General features: G+C 48.1%; 1 protein-coding gene and 1 non-coding gene across 3 annotated transcripts; both read left to right on the top strand.

Annotated features, from left to right (window-relative positions):
• Positions 1 to 1,758: 1,758 nt before the first annotated feature.
• On the top strand, positions 1,759 to 27,174 carry LOC122382106 (COP9 signalosome complex subunit 5-like). 2 transcript variants are annotated; one of them, XM_043367051.1, is made up of 8 exons: positions 1,759 to 1,904; positions 3,908 to 4,137; positions 4,390 to 4,498; positions 4,970 to 5,095; positions 5,452 to 5,646; positions 5,894 to 6,091; positions 25,806 to 25,913; positions 26,618 to 27,174. In XM_043367051.1, exons 2-8 carry the CDS (start codon positions 3,977 to 3,979, stop codon positions 26,753 to 26,755), a joined length of 1,035 nt encoding a protein of 344 aa, XP_043222986.1. In that variant the 5' UTR covers positions 1,759 to 1,904; positions 3,908 to 3,976; the 3' UTR covers positions 26,756 to 27,174. The 2 variants fall into 2 exon arrangements, with proteins under 2 accessions (XP_043222986.1, XP_043222987.1); XM_043367052.1 differs by lacking the exon at positions 1,759 to 1,904 and adding an exon at positions 2,201 to 2,531.
• Trnal-cag lies at positions 22,013 to 22,096 on the top strand. The gene has a single exon. It is a non-coding gene; the product is annotated as a tRNA-Leu (tRNA).
• Positions 27,175 to 27,465: the final 291 nt, after the last annotated feature.

The following is a 27,465-nucleotide window of genomic DNA, read 5'->3' as shown; positions in this document are numbered from 1 at the left end:
GGTTTCATCGAAATCGGACCAGTAGTTTCGGAGCATGGGCTCGTCTGCAACAGATTTTAGCGGTTTTGGACCGATTTGGACCACTTAGGGTGGACCAATCAAAAAATTATCAAAAACGGCACCGTTTCAGACCACGGCGCGTCTAATGGTGAAGGTTTCATCGAAATCGGTCCAGTAGTTTCGGAGCATGGGCTCGTCTGCAACAGATTTTAGCGGTTTTGGACCGATTTGGACCACTTAGGGTGGACCAATCAAAAAATTATCAAAAACGGCACCGTTTCAGACCACAGCGCGTCTAATGGTGAAGTTTTCATCAAAATCGGTCCAGTAGTTTCGGAGCATGGGCTCGTCTGCAACAGATTTTAGGGGTTTTGGACCGATTTGGACCACTTAGGGTGGACCAATCAAAAAATTATCAAAAACGGCACCGTTTTAGACCACGGCGCGTCTAATGGTGAAGGTTTCATCGAAATCGGTCCAGTAGTTTCGGAGCATGGGCTCGTCTGCAACAGATTTTAGCGGTTTTGGACCGATTTGGACCACTTAGGGTGGACCAATCAAAAAATTATAAAAAACGGCACAGTTTCAGATCATGGCGCGTCTAATGGTGAAGGTTTCATCGAAATCGGTCCAGTAGTTTCGGAGCATGGGCTCGTCTGCAACAGATTGTAGGGGTTTTGGACCGATTTGGACCACTTAGGGTGGACCAATCAAAAAATAATCAAAAACGGCACCGTTTCAGACCACGGCGCGTCTAATGGTGAAGGTTTCATCGAAATCGGTCCAGTAGTTTCGGAGCATGGGCTCGTCTGCAACAGATTTTAGCGGTTTTGGACCGATTTAGACCACTTTGGGTGGACCAATCAAAAAATTATCAAAAACGGCACCGTTTCAGACCACGGCGCGTCTAATGGTGAAGGTTTCATCGAAATCGGTCCAGTAGTTTCGGAGCATGGGCTCGTCTGCAACAGATTTTAGGGGTTTTGGACCGATTTGGACCAGTTAGGGTGGACCAATCAAAAAATTATCAAAAACGGCACCGTTTCAGACCACGGCGCGTCTAATGGTGAAGGTTTCATCGAAATCGGTCCAGTAGTTTCGGAGCATGGGCTCGTCTGCTTTTAAGGGGGTGTATGGTTCTGGACCATTTTGGTCCGATTGGTCCAGTCAGAGTGAACCAATCGCCAAAAAACGAAAAACGGCACCTATATAAGTTCCCTGCTATTGAATGGTGAAAGAATTATTAAAATCGGTCCAGTAGTTACTGAGCATGGGCTCGTCTGCTAATCTCGTCTGCTTTTTAGACACTCCCCGTCGGTGCGAGGGTTAAAGTTGTGGGGGTACCGCCCCCAAGGCACCAGAGCTGGGGGGGGGGGGACAACTTGCCCTCACTGCCGCCCCGGTTCCCGCGCTATGGGCTGGGGCAGGCCTGTGGAGTCGGTCTTCTGAGTCAGAGACTCAGTCGATTTTGGAAGCAGGTATCAGATTCGGAATCGGAATTCGGAGTCGCCGAAAATCTATCGACTCCGTAGTTCTGCCTATGCGAGGGGGACGAACATCATGCAATGATATGTCTGCCCTGGATATGTCTTTGTTCCCGGTTCGGGTTCCGTGTGTTTGAACAAGTGTTTGAATAGGTTGAATGCAAGGTTGAATGTAAAGGAAACGGTAGGGGAAAACTTCGCTCTGTCATGGAAATTCTTTGTTTGGCACATTCATAGAAGGCATATGCAGCGCGACTGCTACGAAATGAAATTCACACAAGTGTAGGTATATTTATGGTGAACAGGGTGAGAACATCAACATCGTATGCCTTGAGTGTTGGACACATTTTTGATCTTTAGAAACCCGACGTTGTTGCTGATAAATCGAAGAACAGTTTAACAATATAAAATTGCCAATTGGTAAGAATTCACCTTCAACATCTGATCTACTTCGTTTGAATCCTTCCATCTCGTCCATTACACGGCTGCACTCGAGGCCATTGTTACAAGATACGCGTGCCACATGTTACACTAGCCCCGCGTTCGATGTCTCTCGGACGGCGAAGATTCTACGCCGTCCGGCCAATCACGTTCCATAAACGCAGCCGAGCCCCCACTGACCTTGAACGGGATAGGCCGGACGGCGTAGAATCTTCGTCGTCCGAGAGACATCGAACGCGGGGTAGATGTTCGTCGTCGCTCTTTCTCCATCCGATGTATACACATCTGGAACGGCCTCCCAGAAAACGTTGTGACCGCACCTGTCTTAACTAGCTTTAAGAGGGCCTTGGCCGATGCGATTCGTGACGAACTGTACCAGCCTTCGGAGTAGTTGATGATGAGCAACTTCGTGTCAAATATTCTTGATTCGCATGTATTTTTTCGTATGAGCTATTTATGTGGATGCTATAACTCCAGTTGCTATCTAACCCCTCTTTACTCGTGAATTCTTATCTCAACTGGCGCATCCTTTGATCCTGGGTTCCCTTGCCTTGACTATCCTTAGGGCTGTCAGGCTTGGTGAACCCTACCAGGTGAGAATACCAGGTGAGAATACACAATAACGCCAAACGGCAAGGTTCCCGCTCCAGGCCTTGCCAATTCCGCCAGTTCAAGTTCAAGTTGACATTATTGCTGCTTCAGCTTTTTGACTATGTCAGTGTCATTTTCCACTGAAATGAGATTGAAAATTGTAGAAGCATGGCAATGGGTTCAACAAGATGCAGCACCTAGGTGGCAAAATCATACCAGCATGCATCTGATGACTGATAGTACTTAAACTTTTGCTATAAAATCAAAAAACTTCACTTGTGGTGAAACAAAACTGAAATAGAGTTAAATTCTTCCCATTCTGATCCTGTTATATCTCCTGTGCAGTTGTTTCAAATAATATTGTACTATCACCCGCAGCACTCAGTTCAGCACGGTACCAGTACCACCAAGGGCCCGCACAGCTCCATACAAATTTTGTGCCATACCTTGGTAAATCAGTAGTCAGTACTGTACAGCACAGCCACAATAGCAAAGACCCTGGACCAATGGGATCTTGTTGAGATATCCATACTCTGCTGGCTGGCTCACATTAATACAGATATGTATGTATGTATGTATGTATGTATTGACGATCAAGAGCAATCCACAATCCGTGTGGCGATTACACTCCGATTGTGGATAACTCTGATTGGAGATAAGCCATTGCATATAGATATTTGTAATTAAGACCCTGATAATTTGGTCCTGTTTTGTGTGCATGTTTATTGTATGCTGAATATGAAGATTCCCTTTGAACAGATTTTATCAGTATTTTTTTGTTATTTTCACTTGAAAAATATTTTAAACATAGAGTCATTGAATATTGAGTCATATACTTATTTACCTAACAGCTTCCTGAATCCTGTGCATAAGAATTTGTGACATATGAGGATGGGTTTAGCCTGTTTCCTTTTATTAGACATCTTTGAACAAATTGTTATTAAACTGCAGTGCAATAATAACTAATTAATTGATTTTCTGGATGGGTAAATGCCCACAGTGCCATCACTTATCAATTATCATACACATTTTTGTAGGTACTTATGTCATGTGCATATCTTAATTAGATGTTCACTATTCTCAAATTGAGTTGACACTTTATATATATGACGATAATGAATGGATTGTAATAACAATGGTTTCTAAGAAGAATGCAGTTGTTTATTTTCACAAACATGATTGGGTGTGTTGAATGAAACGAAACATCCCTATGTTTCATTGACCTCAATTTGTTTTTTCACCTAAGTTCAAGTGTATGCTTTTGTCCTCTCCTAATAACATAGTGAGTGCCTTATACATGTGCGATATGATTAACAATTTCCATCACGCTACGCAATGTTTGTTTTGTTACATAAAGCCATTGTGCGACTCGTGTCGTTTTTCTCCGGCAGACCTCTGACGAGTATAGGAGGAACTACAGCTTTGATCAGCGCCCACCAGGTGTCAGTAAAGTGGCAGTGATGGCGTCCGGCAGCACCTCGGGCACCAGCCAGTCGGCGGTCGCCTTTCGCCGCTGGGAGATGGACAATAGCATGCAGATCGTCAATGCAGTCGACGAGGTGTACCGGTTCGACCAGAAGCAGCAGCAGGATATTCTCACGGCTAAACCCTGGGAGAAGGAGTGAGTGCACTTGTATCATTGCTAGGGGTGACCTGAGCCTTTTACTGGAGAGTTCGTCATGGGACAGTGATTTCCGACGCCAAAAGCAGAGTTATTAAGAATATTATTATACCATGTGCCTTTGATATTAAGGCAAACTTAAAAGATATTCATTGGCTCTGAGGAGATTTAGATTTTTGGGTACCCTGCGTGAATATAAATGTGTCGCTTCTTCCACTAGAACCCCTTCTAATTAATTTCCCCTATCGACAGTCCGCACTTCTTCAAGGAGATCAAGATTTCAGCGCTGGCCCTGCTGAAAATGGTGATGCACGCTCGCTCGGGAGGCACGCTGGAAGTAATGGGCATGCTCATCGGAAAGGTATGTCGTTGCACCAGGTTATCTCTTGAGCATTCCTTCACAAGTTCGCTAGCCTGGTCATAGCTGAAGCCTGCAGGTACACCAATAATGATGTTAAATTACTCCTCAGTGATTTGCTGCTAGGGTCGTGCGTCATAAATGTCCAGATCACGAAGTTTCGTTTTGCTCTTATGTGTACGTACATTCATTTGCATTTTTGAGTTTTCTTGTATACTCGTATGTTGTGTTTTTATGTGTTTTATTTGGTAAGCTCGTCGTCTTTGCCGACCCCCACTAAATGCTCGTATAGCTGTTACCACGCCACTGAACTGAGTGCCTCTACATATAGATTATATCGCCTCCTCCATCTCGTCTCCACTGACCACTCGGCACTCCCTTCTCTCGTCTCTCCAGACTCGTCTTCACTTCTCAATGTCAACTCCTTCTCAAAGCCTCCCTTCAAATCTGACACCTTCGTGACGGTCTCTCCAGGTGGACGGTAACATCATGATGGTGATGGACTCGTACGCTCTGCCCGTGGAGGGCACAGAGACCCGTGTGAACGCGCAGGCTCAGGCCTACGAGTACATGGCGACCTATATGGAGCGGGCCAAACAGGTATAGTGTAGTCAGCTGTCCGCCGCCGTTGGAGCGGGGATGGTCGATGTAGTGTTAAGCGGTATGTTCAGAATACTTAGCCCGGAATGAACATTGAACATTGAACATTCAGGGATAAGTGTCCTTGCTAAGTTCTAGTGGTGATTGACTTACAAAATCATATATTTTAAAGAAACTGAACTGCACTTCAGAGTGTTCATGCTTCATCAACATTCGAAAGCCTTCCCGTCATTATTCTGCTGTTTGCCACTTTGCTACCCGAGCAGCCAATCCCGCCCATGTCCCCTCTCCTCCTCGGGCTCCCCGCCCGACCTCCTATGACATGACCTCCCCCCTCTCCCCCTCCCCTTCCGCAGGTGGGCCGACTGGAGAACGCCATCGGCTGGTACCACTCCCACCCCGGCTACGGCTGCTGGCTATCCGGAATCGACGTCTCCACGCAGATGCTCAACCAAAACTTCCAGGAGCCGTTTGTGGCTATTGTCATCGACCCTGTGCGGACCATCTCAGCTGGAAAGGTCAACCTGGGCGCATTCCGGACGTACCCTAAGGTGAGCGAAATTTGCGGACTCGGGAAGGGGAGACACAGCTGTCTTCATGTGCTGATAACTCAGTTTAAGAGTCTACAGCTTTCATAGTTAAGAGCAATACCAACTTGGAGGTACAACAGGTCCATACCTGAATATGATGATCAGTATGTTTCTATTGTGATCAATAAATTTTATTGCTGTTATTTTAAATTAACTGTCCCGTTTTTCGAACCCTCGACTGATCCCGCCCCTTCTCGCACCACCGCAGGGCTACAAGCCGGCTGACGAGGAGCCATCCGAGTACCAGACCATTCCTCTGGAGAAGATCGAGGACTTTGGCGTCCACTGCAAACAGTACTACTCCCTGGACGTGTCCTACTTCAAGTCGGACCTGGACCGGCGGCTGCTTGACTCGCTGTGGAACAAGTACTGGGTGAACACACTCAGCTCATCAAATCTGATCACGGTTAGTAGCGCTGACTGTGTGGGGAGGGAGGGGGTGGGGGCTGACCGGTTGGTACCGCTGCGGTGGGAGAGAGGGGGGAGGGGCAGACATTGACCGCTGATCCGTAGACCGGTCTGTGTTAGCTGAATAGTTTGGGGATTAAGTGTAATTATGCGGCGGTTATTTGAGGGTTATCAGCTGCTTGCATGGTTTGACGGTTTGTAAGAATGTTTTTTTTTCGCGATTGACAGTGCACAGCGTTGGAGCTTCCGTTTTGAAAGACGAAAAATTTCCCTGTGGTAGCGTGGTGTCATTAATTCCACTGTCATTCTTGTTTTTCCTATGGCCAAATTTTTGGTTGTGAAAATTATTGATATCCCTGTCCGCCACACTAACTAGGAATTTATTACGAGCGAGCGAGCGCAGCGAGCGAAGCGAAGTCTTTTCAATATAACGGAAAAATCTCAGTATGAGCGGCCCGGCCCGGCCCGGCCTGTAACGCTTTTGAGAGGCTTATATCTCAGCAACCGCTGGACCGAATGGCCTGCGGTCTTTTTTGCTGGGTAGCCCCATCCCTTCTACCCCGTAATTGACTACTTTTGATACATCTCAGTGACCGCCATGGCACGTGCCACGTGAAAAGTCAAGGGTGTTCAAGCAGTTTTGCAAAAGTAATGATTTTGAGATGCCCATATCTCAGCAGCGGCTTGAGCGATTGTCTTGCAGTTATTTTTATAGGGTAGTTGCATCCCTTCTACCAAAGGTCGGATACTCTTCATCTATGTGAGTGACCCCCACTGCACGTGCAAAATACAACAATAAGAGGTGCCAAATTTGTTCCCATTTCAGTAACTCGGTAATTACTGGGGCGATTTCGCTGAAACTTGGCATACAGGTAGGCACCCACCAGGCAATGCATTCCCATGTGTTGCGGTTAGGGTGCTACTGCACGTGCGCACGTGCAGGGGGCGTTTCCAGATCTCGAGAACGGCTGGGCCGATTCCGCTCAAATTTGGTACACGGTTGGGGACCGGTTAGTAGGGTGCCGTGCAAAAGTCATTTTGGACCCCGTTTGCACGTGCGCACGTGCAGAATGCCGCTTCCAGATCTCAGGAACGGCTGGGCCGATTGCGTTCAAATTTGGTACACCGCTAGCGACCGGTTAGAAGGGTGCTTTGCAAAAGCCCGTTGGAAATACCCTCTCGCCCTTCTGCACGTGCAGGGCTCACTATCTCGCTCGCTCGTTCTTCGCCCAAAAGGCGTTTTACTGGTAGATATTACAGCGTTGCATGGTTATGAAATGTACCACATAACAAATGATTACGAGCGAGCGAGCGCAGCGAGCGAAGCGAGTCTTTTCAATATAACGGAAAAATCTCAGTATGAGCGGCCCGGCCCGGCCTGTAACGCTTTTGAGAGGCTTATATCTCAGCAACCGCTAGTCCGATTGACTTGCAGTCTTTTTTGGTGGGTAGCCCCATCCCTTCTACCCCGTAATTGACTACTTTTGATACACCTCAGTGACCGTCGTGGCACATGCCACGTGAAAAGCCATGGGTGTTCAAGCTGTTTTGCAAAAGTAGTGAATTTGAGAGGCCCATATCTCAGCAGCCGCTTGGGCGATTGTCTTGCGGTAATTTGTGTAGGGTAGTTGCATCCCTTCTACCAAAGGTCGGATGCTCTTGATCTATGTGAGTGACCCCCACTGCACATGCAAAATGCAAAAAGAAGAGGTGTCAGATTTGTTCCCATTTCAATAACTCGGTAATTACTGGGGCGATTTCGCTGAAACTTGGCATACAGGTAGGCACCCACCAGGCAATGCATTCCCATGTGTTGCGGTTAAGGTGCTACTGCACGTGCGCACGTGCAGGGGGCGCTTCCAGATCTCGAGAACGGCTGGGCCGATTGCGCTCAAATTTGGTACACGGTTGGGGACCAGTTAGTTGGGTGCCGTGCAAAAGTCAGTTTGGACCCCGTTTGCACGTGCGCACGTGCAGAATGCCGCTTCCGGATCTCAGGAACGGCTGGGCCGATTGCGTTCAAATTTGGCACACCGCTAGCGACCGGTTAGAAGGGTGCTTTGCACAAGCCCGTTGGAAGTACCCTCTCGCCATTCCGCACGTGCAGGGCTCACTATCTCGCTCGCTCGTTCTTCGCCCAAAAGGCGTTTTATTCACGAGAAACCTTACTTCTTCCCTCGAAAGTGGACGATTTTGTTTCGATCTCGCCCCTGTAAGTGCAATACGCCTGACAACGTTACGTATTTGGACTCTGCACATTGTTGTGGTCAAATTGACCACACACCTTTTTAACTAATCGATATCGATCGCAAAACTTTTGCTGCCTTATTTTTAACAGAATGTTTGGGACTGGTGCTGCCCTCACATGGTATTTAGTTATTTACTATTAATGTAGGAGCAAACAACCTTATAGTCGACGCGCCCGTAAACCGCACTTAACCTATTAGTATACAAGACTCACCTGTTAGGAAGCTTTTAGTATCGATTCTCTTTTCACATTCTCTGTAACATGGTCACTTTGGCGACCAGCAGGCGTGCCCAAATTATTGGTACGGTTCTGTGTGTTGGCTTTGAGCTGGCACGTACCCGGTGATCAGTGGTAATGCCTCCTCTAGAAGCAGCTCAATGCCTGGTATCAAGCACCTCAGCCCGTGACAGCTCCCCGCCACCTACCCTTTTATTTGGCTGTCTGGTTCCGCTTCGGAACAAACATGGTAACTGGTCAGTAGGTATGTGTTCACGAAGATAGTCTGCAAGCCGTAATCGACGATCTGGTGCTTTCAGGTGTGTCTTGTTGCATCGAAGAACATTCGCTGTATTATAGGGCAAACTAGGTAGTGTCGCTTTTGTTCCACGTTACTGCAGCCGGTAGCGTGAAGAGGATATCCAGGAGTCTTTGGTAGCCGGTGTAGCATCGTAAGGTATACTTTATTGCCTTCCTCATAAAAGAGGACGATTTTTCATTGATGTATTTTACAAACAGGGTGACACACAGTTATAAGAATCATGTAGGTAATCGTTCCCTGCTCGTACAATGCCACAGTCGTGTGTCTCTTACTTTGGCGTATGCGAGCGAACGCTGTCAGCTGCAGCTATGGTTTTGACAGATGTCTTGATGGACATATCGATCCATTGGTCTAGTTCGCTGGGTTTATGAGCGGTCCTGAACTACGCTGCCGGCAGTTTGTGCTCTGCATATGCTCGATTCAAAGGAATTTCAACGATGCTAAAACTATGTACTGAATATGTAGTTTTACCAAGCAAGTAAAACATTTATGTGCATTTTCATACCCTGGCGAGTTGCAGCTCGGCTACGAAATAGATACACATGGAATGCGAATTATGGGAATATGACCACCAGTATAACGCCTTGAGGGGCGACTAACGGAGCGAGCGAGAGGGTGGGCCTTGCACGTGCGAAATTGCAAGGGGTACCTCCAACTGACTTGTTCACGGCACCCTACTAACCGGTCTCTAGCGATGTGCCAAATTTGAGCACAATCGGCCCAACCGTTCTCGAGATCTGGAAGCGGCACCCTGCACGTGCGCACGTGCAAAATGGGTCCCAACTGACTTGTGCACGGCACCCTACTAACCGGTCCCTAACTGTGTACCAAATTTTAGCGCAATCGGTCGAGCCGTTCTCGAGATCTGGAAACGACCCCTGCACGTGCGCACGTGCAGCAGCACCCCAACTCTGGCACATGGATATGCAGTGCCTAGTGGGTGCCTACCTACATGCCAACTTTCAGCGCAATCGGCCAAGTAGTTACCGAGATATTGCAACAATTACAAAACGGACACCTCTTCGTTTTGCACGTGGCACGTGCATAAGGGGTCACCCACATGCATCGGGAATAGTCCAATACTTGGTAGAAGGAATGAAGCTACCCTACCAAAATTACCGCGTGTAAATCGGCCAAGTGGTTGCTGAGATATAAGCCTCGCAAAAGCGTGACCACGGCCGGCCGGCCGGCCGGCCGGCCGGCCGCTCATACTCAGAAATTTCCGTTAATCTAAGGAAAGACTACGCTCGCTTCGCTCGCTCCGTAATCATTATACGAGCTCGTACGCTATAACGGCTTCATCGACCTTTGCTGACATTCGTATATGTTGGATAACTTTTATAGGTATTTTGTGTTTGTTTCCAACTACCGATATTTAAACCAATGGTTAAAAAGCAAGACAAGTCACGCAAAACTAGTTAGATGTTGTCATTCGTCTCTCTGCCGTGTCCATTTGAGACATAAGCCACAGAGTGTTTGATCTACACATCGCTGCCTTTATGACATGCTGGGGCGGCCGAACTTTGTGGATCAACTTTGTGTGGAGTGCTGAGTACTGTGCTGTCAGAATCCATTACCAACGGTCTTTGAACGCTGTCACCGGGCCGCAAAACGGCGACGAGAATAGACTAGGGCGCGTCATGCAAACGACGAGCTGTCTGCACAGCAGCAGCGGGCTAGTGGGCGACGTTTAGAAGTGATAGTTTTTTAGATGGACCCAATATTTTTAGAGAATCGATATCATGTAACTCAAGATATATGATGTTTGGATAATTCAGCACTGTGGCTTGGGGACCAAACGACGGTGGATGGAGGGAATCTTTGCCGCTGTACATAGTATAGTTGATGATATTGAGCTGGGACAGTGGTATTGTTTGGTCAAATATAACACCAGCTTTGCTTATTTTGCATGGTATCTTTCGGAAGACGTCTTCCTTCGTAATCTGTCCAAAGCACTAAATAATACATATGACGACCAAAATAGAAATGACAATGGAAACCATGCCCGTCTGCAGTGCTGACAGCCAAAATGTTTATCTTTTGAAAATAAGAGGGTGGCGTAAATTACGAAGCGTGACAGGGTAGTATCAAGCTTCATTGTCAGGTAGTATGGCGTCTCATGATTATTTGACGTGATAGGATATGGTCATGTTTTTATGGATCCAACTAGGGTCAAAGGACCAACTTCAAACAGGCTCCATCAACCGGTTCCTCGGGACTATATTTTGCCACTGCTGGCTGCGTCCCTTTTTATTCTGCCGGTCAAACTGCATTCCCATGATTGTTTTTCGTCTCACTATCAGACAAGACATACAGGGTGTAACGAAATTATCCGGACATCTATTTTTTCGCCATATCTGCTCGCACAGTTTCTTCTTTAATGTGAGAAGCTGGAAAATCAGATGAATGCATACCTCTGGTATCTGATCTCAACTCAGCAGTGACCTGACCTTGCGAAATGACTCTTGCTCTGAGTAAGAGTCGAGTCGCCGACGGGTTCATTTGATAGTTTTCGTTTAAGGCAGTGGAGAGAAGGGAGTACAGTCTCTCGTTTCGTAGTAAGGCTACGTGTTGGTGGCATGGTGGCATGAGTCAGAAGCTGGTCTGTCAGCAGCTGGACATCAGCAGCAGCCAGTAGCACATCTGCCTGAGGCGTAATAAGATGGGACTTGGTGGCAGAGTCAGCCTGGCCTCGATCGCAAAAGGTGCCCTTTGCCAAGTGGTGAGGAGAGTTGTCAAGATAGCGACAAGGAAAGGGCACCAATTAATCCGCAAACTGACTCGAATTCTTACCAAGGCAGATAATAAGAGGTCCCATATCATGATTCACCGTTACCCGCCCTTTAGCTTGGTTTTACTGCCCTTCAAACTGAAAAAGACAATGGAATCGACGGGAAAACAACCAGTCCACCACCTTTGGCCTCAGGTCAGGGCGTGTCCACTGGTCGAAGGAAGACATGAATGAGATGGCCTGGTCGGATTGGAATCTGTTCGAGCTGCGATATCCGTTGAGCCGTCAAATCGGCCATGTGTGGGCTGCCAGCAGCTCGAACGTGCCGGCCGTCGCCGGCGTCAAACATCCGGGCAAAATCCAGACCTGGAGCATGTTCAGCTGCTGTGTAATATTCAAGCTGCTCATGACGACACAGAAAACCACTATCAGTGACGAGTATTACCGGCGCAACATCCTGGCTAGCGATTGGTTGGAGCCACTCAACCAGACGGCACAAGAGGGCTCGGTTTCTGAACGTGTACCGATGCCTGATTCAAGCCGCGCAGTCTTCATGCGGGGCGGCGCACCACCTTCAAGTCCCTAGCAGAATGAGAAGTGATCCGAGAGGACCTATTTTTCTTCTGGGCTAAAGGGCTATGACTTTGGAAATAGTTCCCATGCAATTCCATCGATATCTTATGGACTATATTGTCAAGCAGGAATGAATGAGGGGACACCTGCCACCAGCGCCGCCCAACTGTGGGCACAGGTTAGTAAGGCGCTACTCTATATGAAACCCACTGTGCTGGAAAACCCAGTGGCGGGAATGCTCCAAAAATTTGTACCTGCGCTTTTATGAAAGGTGGCTATATAATAGTTCAAAAGGGAAAATATCAGATTGGCTTGCTTCTTAATTACAGCGCGAAGAAAGATGTCCGGATAATTTCGTTACACCCTGTACACAGTTTTACTGGGATGATTAAATGCGCCTGCTTCATCAGTCCAATTATATTTGCTGGCCAGTAGCGGCGGAACGCACTGCCAACTTTTGGTCCCATTTTTTCCATGCAACGCCCATAGGCATGGGTGGAGAACCTGCCCCGGCCACCCCGGCCGTGGCCGGGGTAACTTTCAGCCGACCCCGGCGCGGCCGGGGTAACTTTTTCCACTTTTGTAAATCCTAAAAACTGTCTCCATACGAAAAAAAACTGCCATCTATAAAAGTGTCTCTCATTATTCTTATCTACCTTGGAAAGTTCTTGAAAATTTACTTTATTTTCATTTTGGAGCTTCTATGTTTTTAAGTCATCGCGGAGCCCGACATGTTTTATCAAATAGAAGTAAATCATATTTAACCCGCGCCCTGGTGGGGTCTGTTTATAACGCGACCTGGTGGGGGGGCTATTTTTTGCCCCCCCTCGTATCTCCGAAACTACTGGACGGATCCGCAAAATTCAAACGGCGTTCGAAAGGCCTGTCAAATTTGTCGCAGGAAACCAAATTTCATTGACCTCGGGGTCACCGATGACGTCACAGGTCAGGTCAAAGATGAAATGTTTCTCCGTTCACGGGTGTTTTAGGGAATGCGCTATAACACCGAGGAAAACGCATTTTGTCGAGAATCAGCGGTAGGGCGTCAGTTGCCTAGTAGATATGTTGCTATTAGAGGTCACTGGCAATACCAGGTCAGGTCACAGGTCAGGTCACCAAGGGTCACAGGTCAGGTCACATGAGCCCAACTTTACTAAGGTTGTGTGATACATGTTTTATGGCCAATTTTACATTTCCAACTCAATGGCGTTGGTTAGAAGACTATCAGGTACGGCTAAGGTCACTTTCTGGTGAAGTTCAGGTCAAGGTCAGGTCAAGGTCAGGCCAAAAAAGGTCAAATTTTAAAGTTGATAGTTTTGCATAAAATGGGTATTGATTCGATGCAGCTTGTCACGGGGAGTCTAATTGTGGTCTTTGTTTTGCGCTACGGGGTCTAGAATTGCTAAAAATTGAGTTTGAAAATTTGACGTCATCAATTTTCAACAGTTTTTTCGCTACAACGTCGCCAAAATAAGAGGTATCAATCTCAAATTTGGTATGTGGATAGAAGGCGGTAAGGACTATCACATATATTCCGGTTTTAGCGAAATTCAATTTTTTTGGATTTTTCGATAATTATATCCAAAAAATCTATTTTTTTATTTTTGGAGGTCAAAATCCAAAAATTTCAAAAATCCGAGATAGCAGTTTTGTAGCCCTGTCCAATCTACAGCTTTTATGTCTTTATCATTTTTCTGTATTTGCAAAGCTATAGGCCTGACAGCTGTTCCCGCGAAACCCTTTTTTGGGTCGAAAACGGCAGAACATGACTTCACTCTGACGTCATTTCCGGCCAACCTATCATAGCCATTGGAAAAAATTTTGGTCACAATGTGTAAAATTGATGTCCGGGAGGGTACTGAAAGTTTGGTGACGATCGGCGCATCGGTTCTGGAGATATATCGAAAAGTCTGGAGGGGGGGCAAAAAATAGCCCCCCCCCCCCCACCAGGTCGCGGGTTAAGGGCCGTAATCGCAAGATGGCACTGAAATAACATCACAAGACAGGACGAGGGTAATATCAGTGAGATAGAAGGACGAGCTGCTGGGGCTCAAGGCTCCCCCAACTTAACCCGCGCCAGGGTGGTGGCCTTATCGTAACACGTTGAGTCGAGAGGTGGGCTTTTCACGCTCCTTCTAACTCGGCTACTGGGCTAGGAGGCGAGAAGCGGAACGACGTTTGAAAGAGCGACAAACGTGACCAGAGAAATCTGGTCATGTTTTAGGCAAGCTCAATAATAAAATCACCATAGATCATCAAAAGCCAATTTTCTCTGATTTTAGCGTTCTCCGCTAAAATCAGAGAAAACTTTTACACAGTTCTAACTTTTCTCACAGTTCATGAACATAACGGAGCTTAAACACTGCAAACAAAACATTCGATTACTCGTTTAACCCACGCGGGGCTGGGGGGGGGTAAATTTTACCCCCCCCTCGCGAATTTTTGCGATATCTCAAAAACGGCGGCGCGCAGCGCCGCCAAACTTTCAGTACCTTTTCTTACATCAATTTGACACCTTCCCTGGAAATTTGAGCGAAATCCGTCGGAAAATTTTTGAGAAATTGACGTTTTAGTGACGTCATGTTCGCCATTTTCGCCTCAAAAACGGCAAAAGTTCAAACGCCGCTATCATCTTTATTTTTAAAGGAATCAAGACGTAACAAAAAAGTTTATACGTAATTTTACTTTTTCTATCAAATGGCTATCTCGGTTTTTTGAAAATTTTGGATTTTGGCCTAATTTTTTTTTTCAAAAAACTGATTTTTTTGGGAAAATCATTATAAAATCCAAAATTTTGAGTCTATCGAAAAAACCGGAATATATGTCAGAGAAGTGGTCTATGTGCACCTACATACCAAATTTTAGAAGAATCGGTTCAAAAATGTGGGAGTTATTCAAAATTTTATGACGTCACGACACACAATTTTTTTGGAAAATGACTTTTTTTGGAAGTTCTAGACCTCGTACGGAAACAAAAATAGTACCATTCGATTCGCCGTGAAAAACTGCATCAGATAGACACCTTTTTAGGCCTTAACAACCAACTTCAAAATTTGACCTCACTTGACCTGACCTTGACCTGACCTCGACCTAAAATTCATCCAGAGGTGGTCCATATCACTTATTGAGTGTGCCTATTGAATTCTATGAGTAAAATGACCCATAAAACATGTGTCGCACATGCCCTTTTCTATATTTTGTTTTTTGGTGACCTGACCTGACCTGACCTGACCTTGACCTTGACCTCTGAATGATATTGTATGCAACTAATATTGTCTTGGTAGCCTAAGAACACGTTTTGGGCGATCAGTCTCAGTCCATGACTCCATTCTTCGGCAACTACGGTGCAAGGCCGATACTGTAGAAACTTGCAATTTGTACCCTTGACCTGACCTTGACCTTGACCTCAAACTTTAAATTAAGTACATGTTTTTAGTAGTTCGTGATGAGAGCTTTCGATTGGCGTTTGAATTTTCCAAATCGGACCATTAGTTCGGGAGATAACAGGGGGGGGGGGGTAAAATTTACCCCCCCCAGCCCCGCGCGTTCGGCTGGAGACCCCAGCCCCGCGCGGGTTAAGGCTCGGTCGCGAATAATATTTCAGGTGCGTGCTAAAATCAATAAGAGGGTCAAAACGGTCAAATTTGACATTTTGTTTTGTGTGGGAAGGTTGCAACTTCCACGGAATAAGCTTTGCAAAGGGCATGATGGCATTTTTAGCACGATCATCCAGCAAATTTGACCTGATGACCTGACCTAGCACTAGGTGACATGCGTCCGAAATTTTAAGGCGTGTTGCAAAATTGTTGTTACAATTACGAAATCTTCCGCACCTGCGTGCAGCAGTTTTCCCTAAAAACGTACGCAGACATCCATTATATATTCTATGCCACAGAATAGGGGTTTGTTGATAACCGTTGACAAATATTTGAGCATCATCGTCTTTCTGACTTTCGGTCGCCGGCCGGGGTAACTTTTTCAAACATTCTCCACCCGTGCCCATAGGGCTAAAGTGAAATTGCCAAAATCAAAGGGGGCACGGTGCCACGGTGCCCTTCCCGTTCCGCCGCCTATGTTGCTGGCGATGACTATGATAATTTCTTACATTATCTCTGAGCAGACGCAATTTCGTGCTGTCATTGCGCTTGTGAAATGGCTGCCATTTGGGAAAACCAAGTCGTGGTTAGTGTTCGCCTGCCTTCTGGAGTGGCAAATTATGGGTTTCGTGTCCGCTCTGGTTACGGTAGCTGGGGTCATGGCTGCACTAATTTAACGGCATAACGAGGGTGATCGTAGGACGTCGCAGGGGTGCCTATAGGAAAATGTGGTTTCTTGGCATGGCTTGGATTCTGCTACTTTTGTGGCAGCCATTTCCATTGTTTGGGCGTTTTTATTTACGTAAAAGTGCTTAAATGTGACTACACTTCTTTTTCGGAATGCACTTTCAAGATCTAAATAATCATTCTTTATGGGTATTCCACTAGTAATTAATAAAATAGGTATCGATATAGGTATATTGATAGCTTTAGAATCGATAAAAAGATGACAGCAGCATCAAGATGCGCAGTTTCAGGGGACTGCAAGACACCCAACCCATGCTGTTAAATGCTATCATTCTCGTCGGTAATTTATTCAGTGGCCGATCAATAACTAATTGCCTTAAGTGGCACTGTCTCAATGATGAATGGCAAAGCATCTCTCGGTTCGTAGGCTTGTGAATTAACTACGAACTTGATGCCATGCTGCCCTTCAGAAATGTCAAATCTATGGTAACTGAAATTATTCGGCGTCCATGCGAGTTTTGTGTTGTAGATGATGGTTTCTAGTGGGACTAAAAAAGTTAAGTACGTTTAATTAGTGTATTTGCCATCTAATCCAATACAAATGCACCGGATGTGGAGTTCGATCTCATTTCATACGATGACACTGGGACTGTGGGAGTGTGTAGCAACTAGCAGCGCCTATGCGTATGATGTAGATTGATTGGATTGTCTTTACCGCATTCCTTTCTGAATTGATGTCTAAAGATAATATTTTTAGGGAAGCGAATATGTCGTGCGTAACAGAGGGGTTGGGTAGGAGAAAATAGATTTTTTACACCTACACAACATAACATCAAAGCTATGCTCCTGTCCGTCCTATTTTCTTTACACTATTTACCTACACTCAGACAGGGTTGTATACGACTCAATCAATAGCAATCAATTCAATCACGACAAATTTGGGAAACCAATCAAATCAATCAAGTCAGAGCAGTTTTCGGGAATTGATTCAATCGACTCAAACGCGACAATGAAAGGAATCAATCAACTCAATCAAACGACTCAAACCAAGACATACATTAGGTTTTTTGCCCCACCAACTTGGAAAAGTGTCCATAGCAGTCTGGTGTACCTACCTACCTACCTACCTACCTACCTACCTACCTACCTACCTACCTACCTACCTACAGAAGAAACATAAAAATATTGTCATTTAAAATTATAAATTGCCATGCCATGCACAGTTTCTATGTAATAAGGAAGGATACCTAGTGATGGACAGGTGGATCATGATATTGAGGTTCAATGGGTAGAATTGGAGCAGAAGTTTCATTTAATGGGTGCAAAATAACCCAGTAGTTGACTCGCCCCTTAACCCAAATCACCACCTTTCACCTAAAAGTTGTCAATTTAATTTTGGCCATATTCCAGCTAAGTCATCAGGCCATCTAACCCCATGTAAAGTCCCTGTCTGTCTCTTATGTGAGTTATGCGGAGCTCTTCTGAAATGAATCCTGAACATAATGAACCTAGCTAGGTTTCATGCCACCAGGGGCGGATCCAAGGGGGGGGGGGTCACATGGGTCATGGCCCCCCCTTGAGGCCCGGGGGCCCAAAGACCTGCCAGGGGCACCACCGGCATATCAGGGGTATCACAGTCCTGACAGGGGCACCACAGGACCGCCAGGGGCACCACAGGCCTAGCAGGGACACCACGGGCCTGGTGCCCCTGGGCCCTGACAGGACTGTAACGCCCCTGACAAGCCTGAAGTGTCCCCAGCAGGCACGTGGTGCCCCTGACAGGCCTGAGGCGCCCCTGCAAGGCCGGTGGTGCCCCTGGCAGACCTGTGGTGTCCATGGCAGGCCTGTGGTGCCCTTGGTAGGCCTCTGGTGCCCCTGACAGGCTTGTAATGCCCCTGGAAGGACTATGGTGCCCCTGGGCCCTGACAAGCCTGAGGTGCCCCTGACAGGCCAGTGGTGCCCTTGCTAGGCCTGTGGTGCCCCTGGCAGGCCTCTGGTGCCCTTGACAGGCTTGCGGTGCCCTTGGAAGGACTGTGGTGTCCCTGGGCCCTGACAAGCCTGAGGTGCCCCTGACAGGCCCGTGGTGCCCTTGTTAGGCCTGTGGTGCCCCTGGCAGGCCTCTGGTGCCCTTGCTAGGCCGCTGGTGCCCCTGGCAGGCCTCTGGTGCCCTTGCTAGGCCGCTGGTACCCCTGCGCCCGGAGAGGACTGGTGCCCCTGAAAAGTCTGAAGTGCCCCTCAGCAGGCCCGTGGTGCCCCTGACAGGCCCAAGGTGCCCCTGCGAGGCCGGTGGTGCCCCTGGCAGACCTCTGGTGCCCCCGGCAGGTCTGTGGTGCCCCTGGCAGGTCTGTGGCGCCCCTGGCAGACCTGTGTTGACTGGTGCCCCTGCTAGGTCGCTGGTGCCCCTCACAGACCTGTGGTGCCCCTGGGCCTTGACAAGCCTGAGATGCCTGGCTATGACAGGCTCGTGGTGCCCCTGATAGACCAGTGGTGCCCTTGCTAGGCCTGTAGTGCCCCTGGCAGGCCTCTGGTGCCCCTGCTACCCCTGCGCCCGGAGAGGACTATGGTGCCCCTGAAAAGCCTGAAGTGCCTCTCGACAGGCCCGTGGTGCCCCTGGGCCCTGACAGGCCCAAGTTACCCCTGCGAGGTCGGTGGTGCTCCTGGCAGGCCTCTGGTGCCCCTGGCAGGTCTGTGGTGCCCCTGGCAGGCCTGTGTTGACTGGTGCCCCTGCTAGGCCGCTGGTGCCCCTCACAGGCCTGCGGTGCCCCTGGAAGGACTGTGGTGCCCCTGTCAAGGACAGACCCTTTAGACGCCAGGGTCAAGTTCGTCGGACTGACCACGATTTGCTTACCTGATAACGTTCCTGGTAAGTGCTCACTACTCAGCGTCCACAACATATATACACATTCATATATACTTGCTTACAATTGGTAAATGAGGTTGTGGCTAAGAGTTAAGATACCTACTGACTAAAAATAAAAAATAAAAATAAAAACTGAAAATGGGGGCACCACCAAAATGAAGTGGACGAAATCCGTTGAGTTTTTAATTTTGGGTACAGGTAGGGGCACCACTTCGATTCATGACCCTCCCCTTGGAGTTTTCCTGGATCCGCCCCTGCATGCCACACTGACACCATATGAAAGTGTTGAAAATGTGCTACAAATTTGACAACTTCATTAGGTATGCTTTATGAAGACAGCAGGAAAGCAGGTAGGTACCTACTTACCTGCCTAGATGTGTCACTGGCTACCAACAGTACCAACGAAGGTAGATAGGTACCTGTGAGGTAGGTCAATCATTCCTTCCTTTCCTTATTAATATAGCCTGTGATAAATCTGGTACATTTATGAAATAAAGTTGATAAATTGCAAGATCAACAAAGAAAACGTTTTGCCAATAAGTATGCTAAGCTTTTATAAATCCTTATTCTACGTCTTTTGATTTTTTGATAAGATGACGTCATTGATTATCATGTAGTATGGTAGATCATCATAAAATAAATCGGTTGTACAACACCAATTTCGTTTTAATTATTATTTCATTTGAAATAAAACCACTTAATAATATTCGGTAAAATATTTTAAGGAAAATGAAATATATTAAATATGTTATGCTTAGGCTCTCAGGAGAAAAGGATCAACAAACGTTCTGCTGCAAATTAAACAATGCAGCAAATTAGCTATAAATTACGTACCTACGTAAACGTAATTAGCGAGACGAAAACGGCGCTTTTGTTTCAGTTATTTTTGTAGGGGTTTCAGATATTTATAGAGTTCAGTGGGTTGTTTCTGAGGAGATGTGGTCGTGGAGATGTGAATTATTAATTAAGCACACTTTATTAGTATATAGGGTCTTGCACTTTATCATCTGGATTTAAAAAAAAAGTTTCCTGCTGAGTGCAGAAAGGTACCTAGGTAGGTGCATCGCCAGGTTCTATCACCAGGATAGGATTGGAGCAGTTATTGCAGTTGAAAGTCAAAGTTGGCTGTTCATGTTTATGCCCTGTTCTTTATTTGGCCATCTACCCCATATTGCAGTTGTGATGACAAGCAGTTTTCAGTGTAGTTTTGTGATCTTTGATGTCATCAATTGGTGTCATTATTTTTCGTCAACTAAAACTTATTTGAACTTTCCATTCAATCGACTCAATCATACGAGTCACTCTAATTTTCGGGAATCAAATCAGTCAACCAGTCGCTAAAGTCAAACGAGTCAGTCAACCAGTCATCTCGAAAAGTCAATCGACTCAATCCAATCAACTCAAAATACGCGTTGAAACAAATCAATCAATTCAATCGACTTGATTGGTATACAACCCTGCACTCAGATGCGTGAAGAAATGAAAAGGCAAACTTTACACCCATCGCCCTTTTGCGTTTGTGCGTACCGTTGACAGCAGCCCGTCAGCTGCAAACACAGCTAATGAACAGATCTGCTGTGACGTAAACTGACGGTGACGACGGACGGAAACCATGCTCCGCGGACACCCTCTGTTGGTGTCCGGATCCCGCGAGGCCTGTATCCTGCATCCCTAGCCCTGTGGCGGTGTTTGAGAGCTCCCATGTTCTCTAGTCACGTTGACCTGACGTTTCACGGAAGCCCTTCGGTCCGTGACCTTTTCTATCGCCGTGGTGGGATATGATACCGTCTGGACTGAGTCTTGGTGCTGCCGAGAGAAGGTACCGAGAATCCCAGTGGTAATGGTAGTGTGGGTTCCGCATGTCACAGGCTGGGTTGCATGGTGGTGGCTGTCCTGGCACCTTGGTGGCCGCTGTCATGACAGGTGGTATATCGCTGTTGGCTCTCATGACACCTGTCATTTTGGGAACTGTAATAGCGGTAGTCGTCAGCCGCCGGCCGCTCTTCTTAGACCTGTCACCGCCCGATCGCTGTCATGACAGTCGTCTCTCGGGCTCTGTCATGACAGTCGTCTCTCGGGCTCTGTCATGACAGTCGTCACCAATTAGACGCTGCCACACTCACGACTCATCGCCCCGCAGCCACTCTTCCACTGTATTCTGTCCAGCGCAGATATTGAAGACCTTCTGGAAAGCCCTAGCCGACGGGAAGTGATTACACGAGCGCGGTCCCCTCATCGTCCGCCACGCCTCCGTGACCTGGGTCCGCGACGGATCTTGGACGGCCATTAGGACGTGCCGACATGCTCGTAAGACCAGGCACGTGATTGGTGTACCGCGGTGGTAGACTGCGCACGAGGCCGTTGGTAAACACTGCAGCTTGGTACGAGCAATGTCTGGTGCAAGGTGTATCTTGGTTCGAAAATCCTCAGCTGACGGGTTGAAGTGCGAGTGAAAAAGAGTGTCAAGACTTCTCGCTGATAAGGGACTGCCGACTGATCCCATTTGATTGGTCTACTGAAAGGAATGCCCGATATGAGAACCGATATGGGTGTGTATTTGGCTTTAGTAACGCTCCTGTTTGAACTGTGAGCTGTCGCTACCCGCTGCTGCCTATCTCATCTCTTATCATCAGGCGATGTGCCTTGAGCGGCGCTGTTGACAAGAGGGGAGGGCCATGTGATCGTTGTCAGGATGGCCGAGCGGTCTAAGGCGCTGCGTTCAGGTCGCAGTCTGGTTCTCCAGGCGTGGGTTCGAATCCCACTTCTGACAAATATATTGCGTCTGAACGGTCAGTGGTCACTGGTCAGGTCACAATGGGTGTCCTTGACCTTGTCTGCGTGGGGCTTCGCGCTCCAGCCGCATTGATCAACCGGCGGAGTTTGGACACAAATGTTTGTCAGTAAAAATAATACGTTCAGTTTTATAGTATATCTTTGGTCACACGGTGACCTCGTGAATAGGTCAGGTCAAACTGCTTTGACTGGGTTATTCCAAGCATTCATTGCTCTAAATATGAGCATGTTGTGCGCGCTCTAAGAAAGCAATGCTAGAGATAGTATGCGGACCGGTTCTTGTGAGATCATCCATATTTTCGTCTACTTGGGCTTTGACGTGGAGCTTTGCCATAGACCCGGGAACAGGGGGGGGGGGGCAGCGGGGGCGCTTGCGCCCCCCCCCCCAACTTGGGAGACGAGGGGGCGGCGCCCCCTCAACATTGAGGCAGCGAGAAAGGATCTTTCCTCCCTTTTCCAGACTTCTTTCCTTCTTGTTTCCTTCATACATCTAAACATCAACACACGGCATTTTCCCTGCCATCTGAATGGTTTCTGCTGATTGGTACAGTATCGATTTGACAACATCTATTGTCAACCCGCTTTGGTTTGAGCCTGACCTTGGCCATAAGTTTGGCAGGCCAGATTTTATAATGGACCATTTTGAGTCAACTTTGAAAAATACATAACGTACATACAACGGTGGTAAAATCGTTGCTATAGGTATATCACAGTTTACCCGCTCCGGGTGTGAGGGAGGGGTGTAGGGCAATGAGTGCACTGACGTGGCGCCCTCGGAGGGCCGGTATGGGATTAAAGCTCAGTGGGATTAATGCAGGTGCCGGTGTGGGCACTCAGAGGTGCTAGTGTGATTCTCTCAGAGGCGCCGGTGAGGGTCCTTACAGGCGTTGCGTAGGCCCTCATAGACGCTGGTGTGGAGCCGTTACAGACGGGTGTGGGACCTTAACCCACGAGCCGCTGGGGGGGGGGGCATAAAGTTGCCCCCCCCTTTACGTTTTGTGAAATATCTCCGAAATCTGATGAGCTACGAACGTGAAACTTGGCATAGCTTCAAATGAATACCTAGGCAATGTTTGAGGAAAGTTTAGTGGTTGTAGCACCTAAGATGACGTCACAGTGACGTCATAAAGTTTTGTCGTTTTCCGATATGGACCGTTTCTGATGACGCTGAGCATGAAACTCAACTGTAAATGAACTAGATAGCACCTGCTGTCATCCTAAAACATCTAACTACACTTCCATCTAGTTTCTGACCAATAATCGACCCTTTATATTCGGTCCCATATATCTGATGTATCGTGAGGAATATGAGAGTCGCAAATCTATAATTTCACTTATGACGTCACTGTGACGTCATTTCAAATGGGATCGACACCAAATTTGGACACAACCTCGGCTAGGTATTCAGGAAGGTGTGTGCAAAGTTTCGCTTCTCTCTCTTCGCGTTGCGACGATAGCGTCGCAGAAGTAAAGGGGGGGCAACTATATGCCCCCCCCCCCCCCCCAGCGGCCGGCGGGTGGCGCGGAGGCCCAGCGGCCGCCGGGTTAAGACTAAAGAGCTGCTGACGCGAGCTCTCTACAAGCCGGCAGGGGGTCTCAGTGACCGGCAAGGGGCCCTTAGGCCGACAGAAGAAGTCCTGTGGGGTCCTTAGAGACCGGCATGGTACTGTCAGACGCCGGTGGGGCCCTCAGAGTCACCGGTGTGGGGCCCTCAAAAGTCACCAGTGGATGGCCTTTTTTAGATGCGCAGGTGTTGGTTGGGTCCACGGAGCCGCCAATATAGGGCTTTTAGGCACTGGTGTAGGCACTCAGAGTTGGGGGTGTGAAACCCTCAGAGACACCGATATGGCCGTGAGCCCTATAGGCGCCGATGAGGGCCTCACAGTTGCCGTTATGGGGCCCTCAGAAAAAATAAATGCGGGACCATCACAGGCGGGAAATGCCCCGGAGTGGCCCCTCATAGGCCGGTAAGAACTCTCAAGAGGCCAGTAACGGGCCTTTGGAGACCACCGAGGGGCCCTTAAAAGCCATAAGAGGCCCTTAGAAGCCGGCGTGGGGCCCTTATGGAGATCTTAGTGTGGCTATTTGGGGTCCATGAGGTACTCTAACGAGCCCCATGGGGCACTTCTAAGTCGAAATATGGCAATCGTTAGCCCTCAGCGGTCAAATGGCGCCGCAGGGCCCCTCGGACCCGAGGGTCCCTTTGAACCCGATGGAGGGGGAGGGGTACGTGTCCCTTAGACCCCTAGCTACGCCACTGTTTCATATGCATCATGTCAGGTATTTTAGGCTCGCCCCCCCCCCCCCCAACTTGAAAATCGTTCCCGGGTCCCTGAGCTTTGCTGACTCCGTTCAGCAACCTTATATCACTTAATCGGTGACTCGAAACTGTCCGGGTATGTTTCGAAGTAATTGTCTCAAGCTGTGTGACATTATCTGTTCAGGGTATCCAGAGATATTTGCGAAGACTTTGTGTGACATTGCGTCAACCCCGTATACTGGATATTTGCTCTGAGAACAATCATAACACGCTCGATTTCGTATATAACCAGGACTGACTTGATAAGTGATGGTCACACTCGGTAAGTCGCATTGTTTTACTGATAGTTACACGTGTTTGAAAGGATGATGATGAATTTTGCTAAAGAATAGAGTTGTATTGTTTTGGGGAGACGCCACGCCTACATGTCGATTGGACAGTGAGATGAGGGGATATTTGGACGATTGAATAGTACGGGAACCGTAGAGGAAGATAGATTTGGATGCGAAGATCCAAACCCAATTGTGTCGAAATCGACCTTTATGATCCTTGCTTTTGTCGCTGACAATTGACGTGGGCAGATTTTGTACTATTCTTGCCTCTGAGGACAACGATAAAGTTTCGGATTATATCCAAACTGACTATAGTTGCGCGCATACTAATCCCGTCATTTCGTCCCTAAGAACTGCGTTGTTGAGCTGGAGCACCTACCCCAGACAGCATGGCGGTGTCCGACACAAGCCGACGTGCAGCGCGCGCTAAAAATGGCGCGCCGTAGCTCCTCACTGTATCTGATGGACGATGAACGCACGGCCGTGCACCGTCGACAGCATACATTGCCTTACAGCTAGCCTGCTCTGCACTGTGCACAAGGGTTCTGGGCGTGTCTGCCGTGCGTGCTCTGCACACCGTCAAAATATTCATTGAATCGGTGCGTGCAGGCCGCGCGGGTCGAGTGTGCTCGCTTTAGGCACAGCGCGTGATCTGTAGACATACCGGCAACGCTAGTCCTGCTGTCTGCTGACGAGACAGTCATATGGTCGATCATTTATTCGTGTAGCAATCTATGATCATCACCCTTGGCCTTGCTGGAAAGGATTGCTGTCCGCTTGTTTAGGACTTTATCGAAACCTTATGGAAAGATTATCCGCTGTAATTTTTGTTGTCTCTTTCAGACCTGCATGACTTTGTTTTGTATACAGTGTTTTGCTCCTGACTGAAGTGCCTACTTGCATAAGCATACGTCGTATTTTCGAAACTACGTCAGTTACTACCGTGCACATTCCTTTCTACGTTCCTTGCCGGCTTACCTACTCTGCGCCCGATAAAACTGCATTCACACCTTCCTCACGCTCTACATGTGTCGGTGCCAGCTCAACAAACACGTCAGCTCTCCGACCGTGCCTGACGACGCCACTTGTTACAGAACGCCGAGTACACGACCAACCAGATACGCGACCTGTCCAGCAAGCTGGAGGTGGCGGAGAACTCGTGCACCAGAGCCTCCTACACCGGACCCGTGGCGCCAGATGTGGTAAGGAAGTCGGACCCTCGCCGACGATCTGTATTTAGACTCACTGGGGTTGTTTAATGGGCTGATACTGGTTATGAATGTTGTTTGACTTCGTGGCCTCGGTGATGTTTTGCAAAATAAGTTGTTTTGGAAAGTGGGTTGGCCCCGCCTAGTTCCCAGTGGCATTTGCTGCATGTAACCGCCGCTAGGTGTTTTGCTGTTTGTTCCCAAAGGCCTCGACTGCTCCCGTCGGACTTTTCCAAGCTGCGTGTTTTGAAGTGAAATATAACCGGGCGCCCATCGCATGTAATATTGTACTGCTTATTTTCAACTTAACGCTCCTTTTACCCATGGAACCAATGTTCTATGCAAGCGTGATGCATCTTATGTCAGCGTTAAAAACAGTAGTGATGCTCGCCAGAGTTGTCGGCGATGATATATCTTGCTGACGGCTGCAAAGATCAGTTTATAAAATATTCCCTGAGAAATGGCTCTGCTGCTGTTCTGGAATTACTACGGTGCCAGCTTGTTTGACAGTGCTTTGTCTTCTTGATGGCTGCCACTTGCTGAAAACATGCCTGCGCGGTTACCGCATTCCCACGCGCTTTATCATTTCTGCGGCAAAGTTATGGCGCTGCTTTCTCTGCAATCCGTTTTAAACCACCCGGCTCCCACCATATCAAGCTGAGCAACACTGCTGACTCTTCTCTGCCGTCGCCTTGCAGGATAAGCCGATGGAAGACAAGCTGCTGAAGGCGCATAAAGACACAGAGCGTACAACTATTGAGGTCATCCACGGCCTGATGGCACAGGTCATCAAGGAGCGCGTCTTCAATCAGGTGTCGCCGCCCACCGTGCAGTGACTGCTCAGTGACCGCGCAGTGAACGTGCAGTGAACGTGCAGTGAACGCAGTGACCGCGCAGTGACTGGAGTGAACAGTGAGTGAACTGGATTCGCAGTGACATGGCTAACCGCCCAGTGACCGAACCGAGCAGTGACACTGTAGTGATGACACTAACTGTGCAGTGAGTGGTCCGCGGGTGGTTTTGCTGCGATGTCCTCTGAGAGCACTGTGATGAACGGTAGTCTGAACTTGCTGAAGTTCCCAGCTGAACCTGCCGAAGCGGTGGATGAACGAAGTCCCGTGTTGCGACCGAGCACTGCACAGTGACCCGTCGCTCGGTCTCTCGTCTGTGTCATTGGCGACGGGCCACCGTCTCATTGTTTGTGCTCTGTGCTCCGTTTTCCGTATCTCATTTCTATACACACATGCAGCGAGTGCTCCTGATCCGCCATCGGGACTGGGCGGGTGCTGGGGCGGCGCCAGCGGACTCCCATGCGACAGCAACCGATCAGATACACGGCCGGCCCGCGGGACATGGGCCAATATAGGCGAGGGGCGGCTCAGATTACCGCGGCCCGCCCCCTCCGCGTCCCCCTCTCCCTCCCGCCCCGCCCCGTGCAGTGCAGGGTTGGATAAAAGCCGGCTTAAATTGAATTTATGCCAGCCAGTGGTTTAAACCGGTTTAAACCGGTTTAAACCGGCTTAAATTAATAAAAACCACCTTCAGT

The sequence above is a fragment of the Amphibalanus amphitrite genome, unplaced genomic scaffold (genome assembly GCF_019059575.1).
Source record: "Amphibalanus amphitrite isolate SeventyFive unplaced genomic scaffold, NRLGWU_Aamphi_draft 000133F_arrow, whole genome shotgun sequence".
NCBI lineage: Eukaryota > Metazoa > Arthropoda > Thecostraca > Balanomorpha > Balanidae > Amphibalanus > Amphibalanus amphitrite.
This window is presented reverse-complemented; position numbering and strand designations above follow the sequence as displayed.

What these genes read in the sequence shown, in the direction of transcription:
- LOC122382106 (XM_043367051.1), top strand. Translation starts at nt 3,977, where the DNA reads ATGGCGTCCGGCAGCACCTCGGGCACCAGCCAGTCGGCGGTCGCCTTT. An exon ending in TGGGCATGCTCATCGGAAAG is followed by an intron (nt 4,499 to 4,969) that starts GTATGTCGTTGC and finishes CGGTCTCTCCAG; the next exon opens with GTGGACGGTAACATCATGAT. An exon ending in GCTCATCAAATCTGATCACG is followed by an intron (nt 6,092 to 25,805) that starts GTTAGTAGCGCT and finishes CACTTGTTACAG; the next exon opens with AACGCCGAGTACACGACCAA.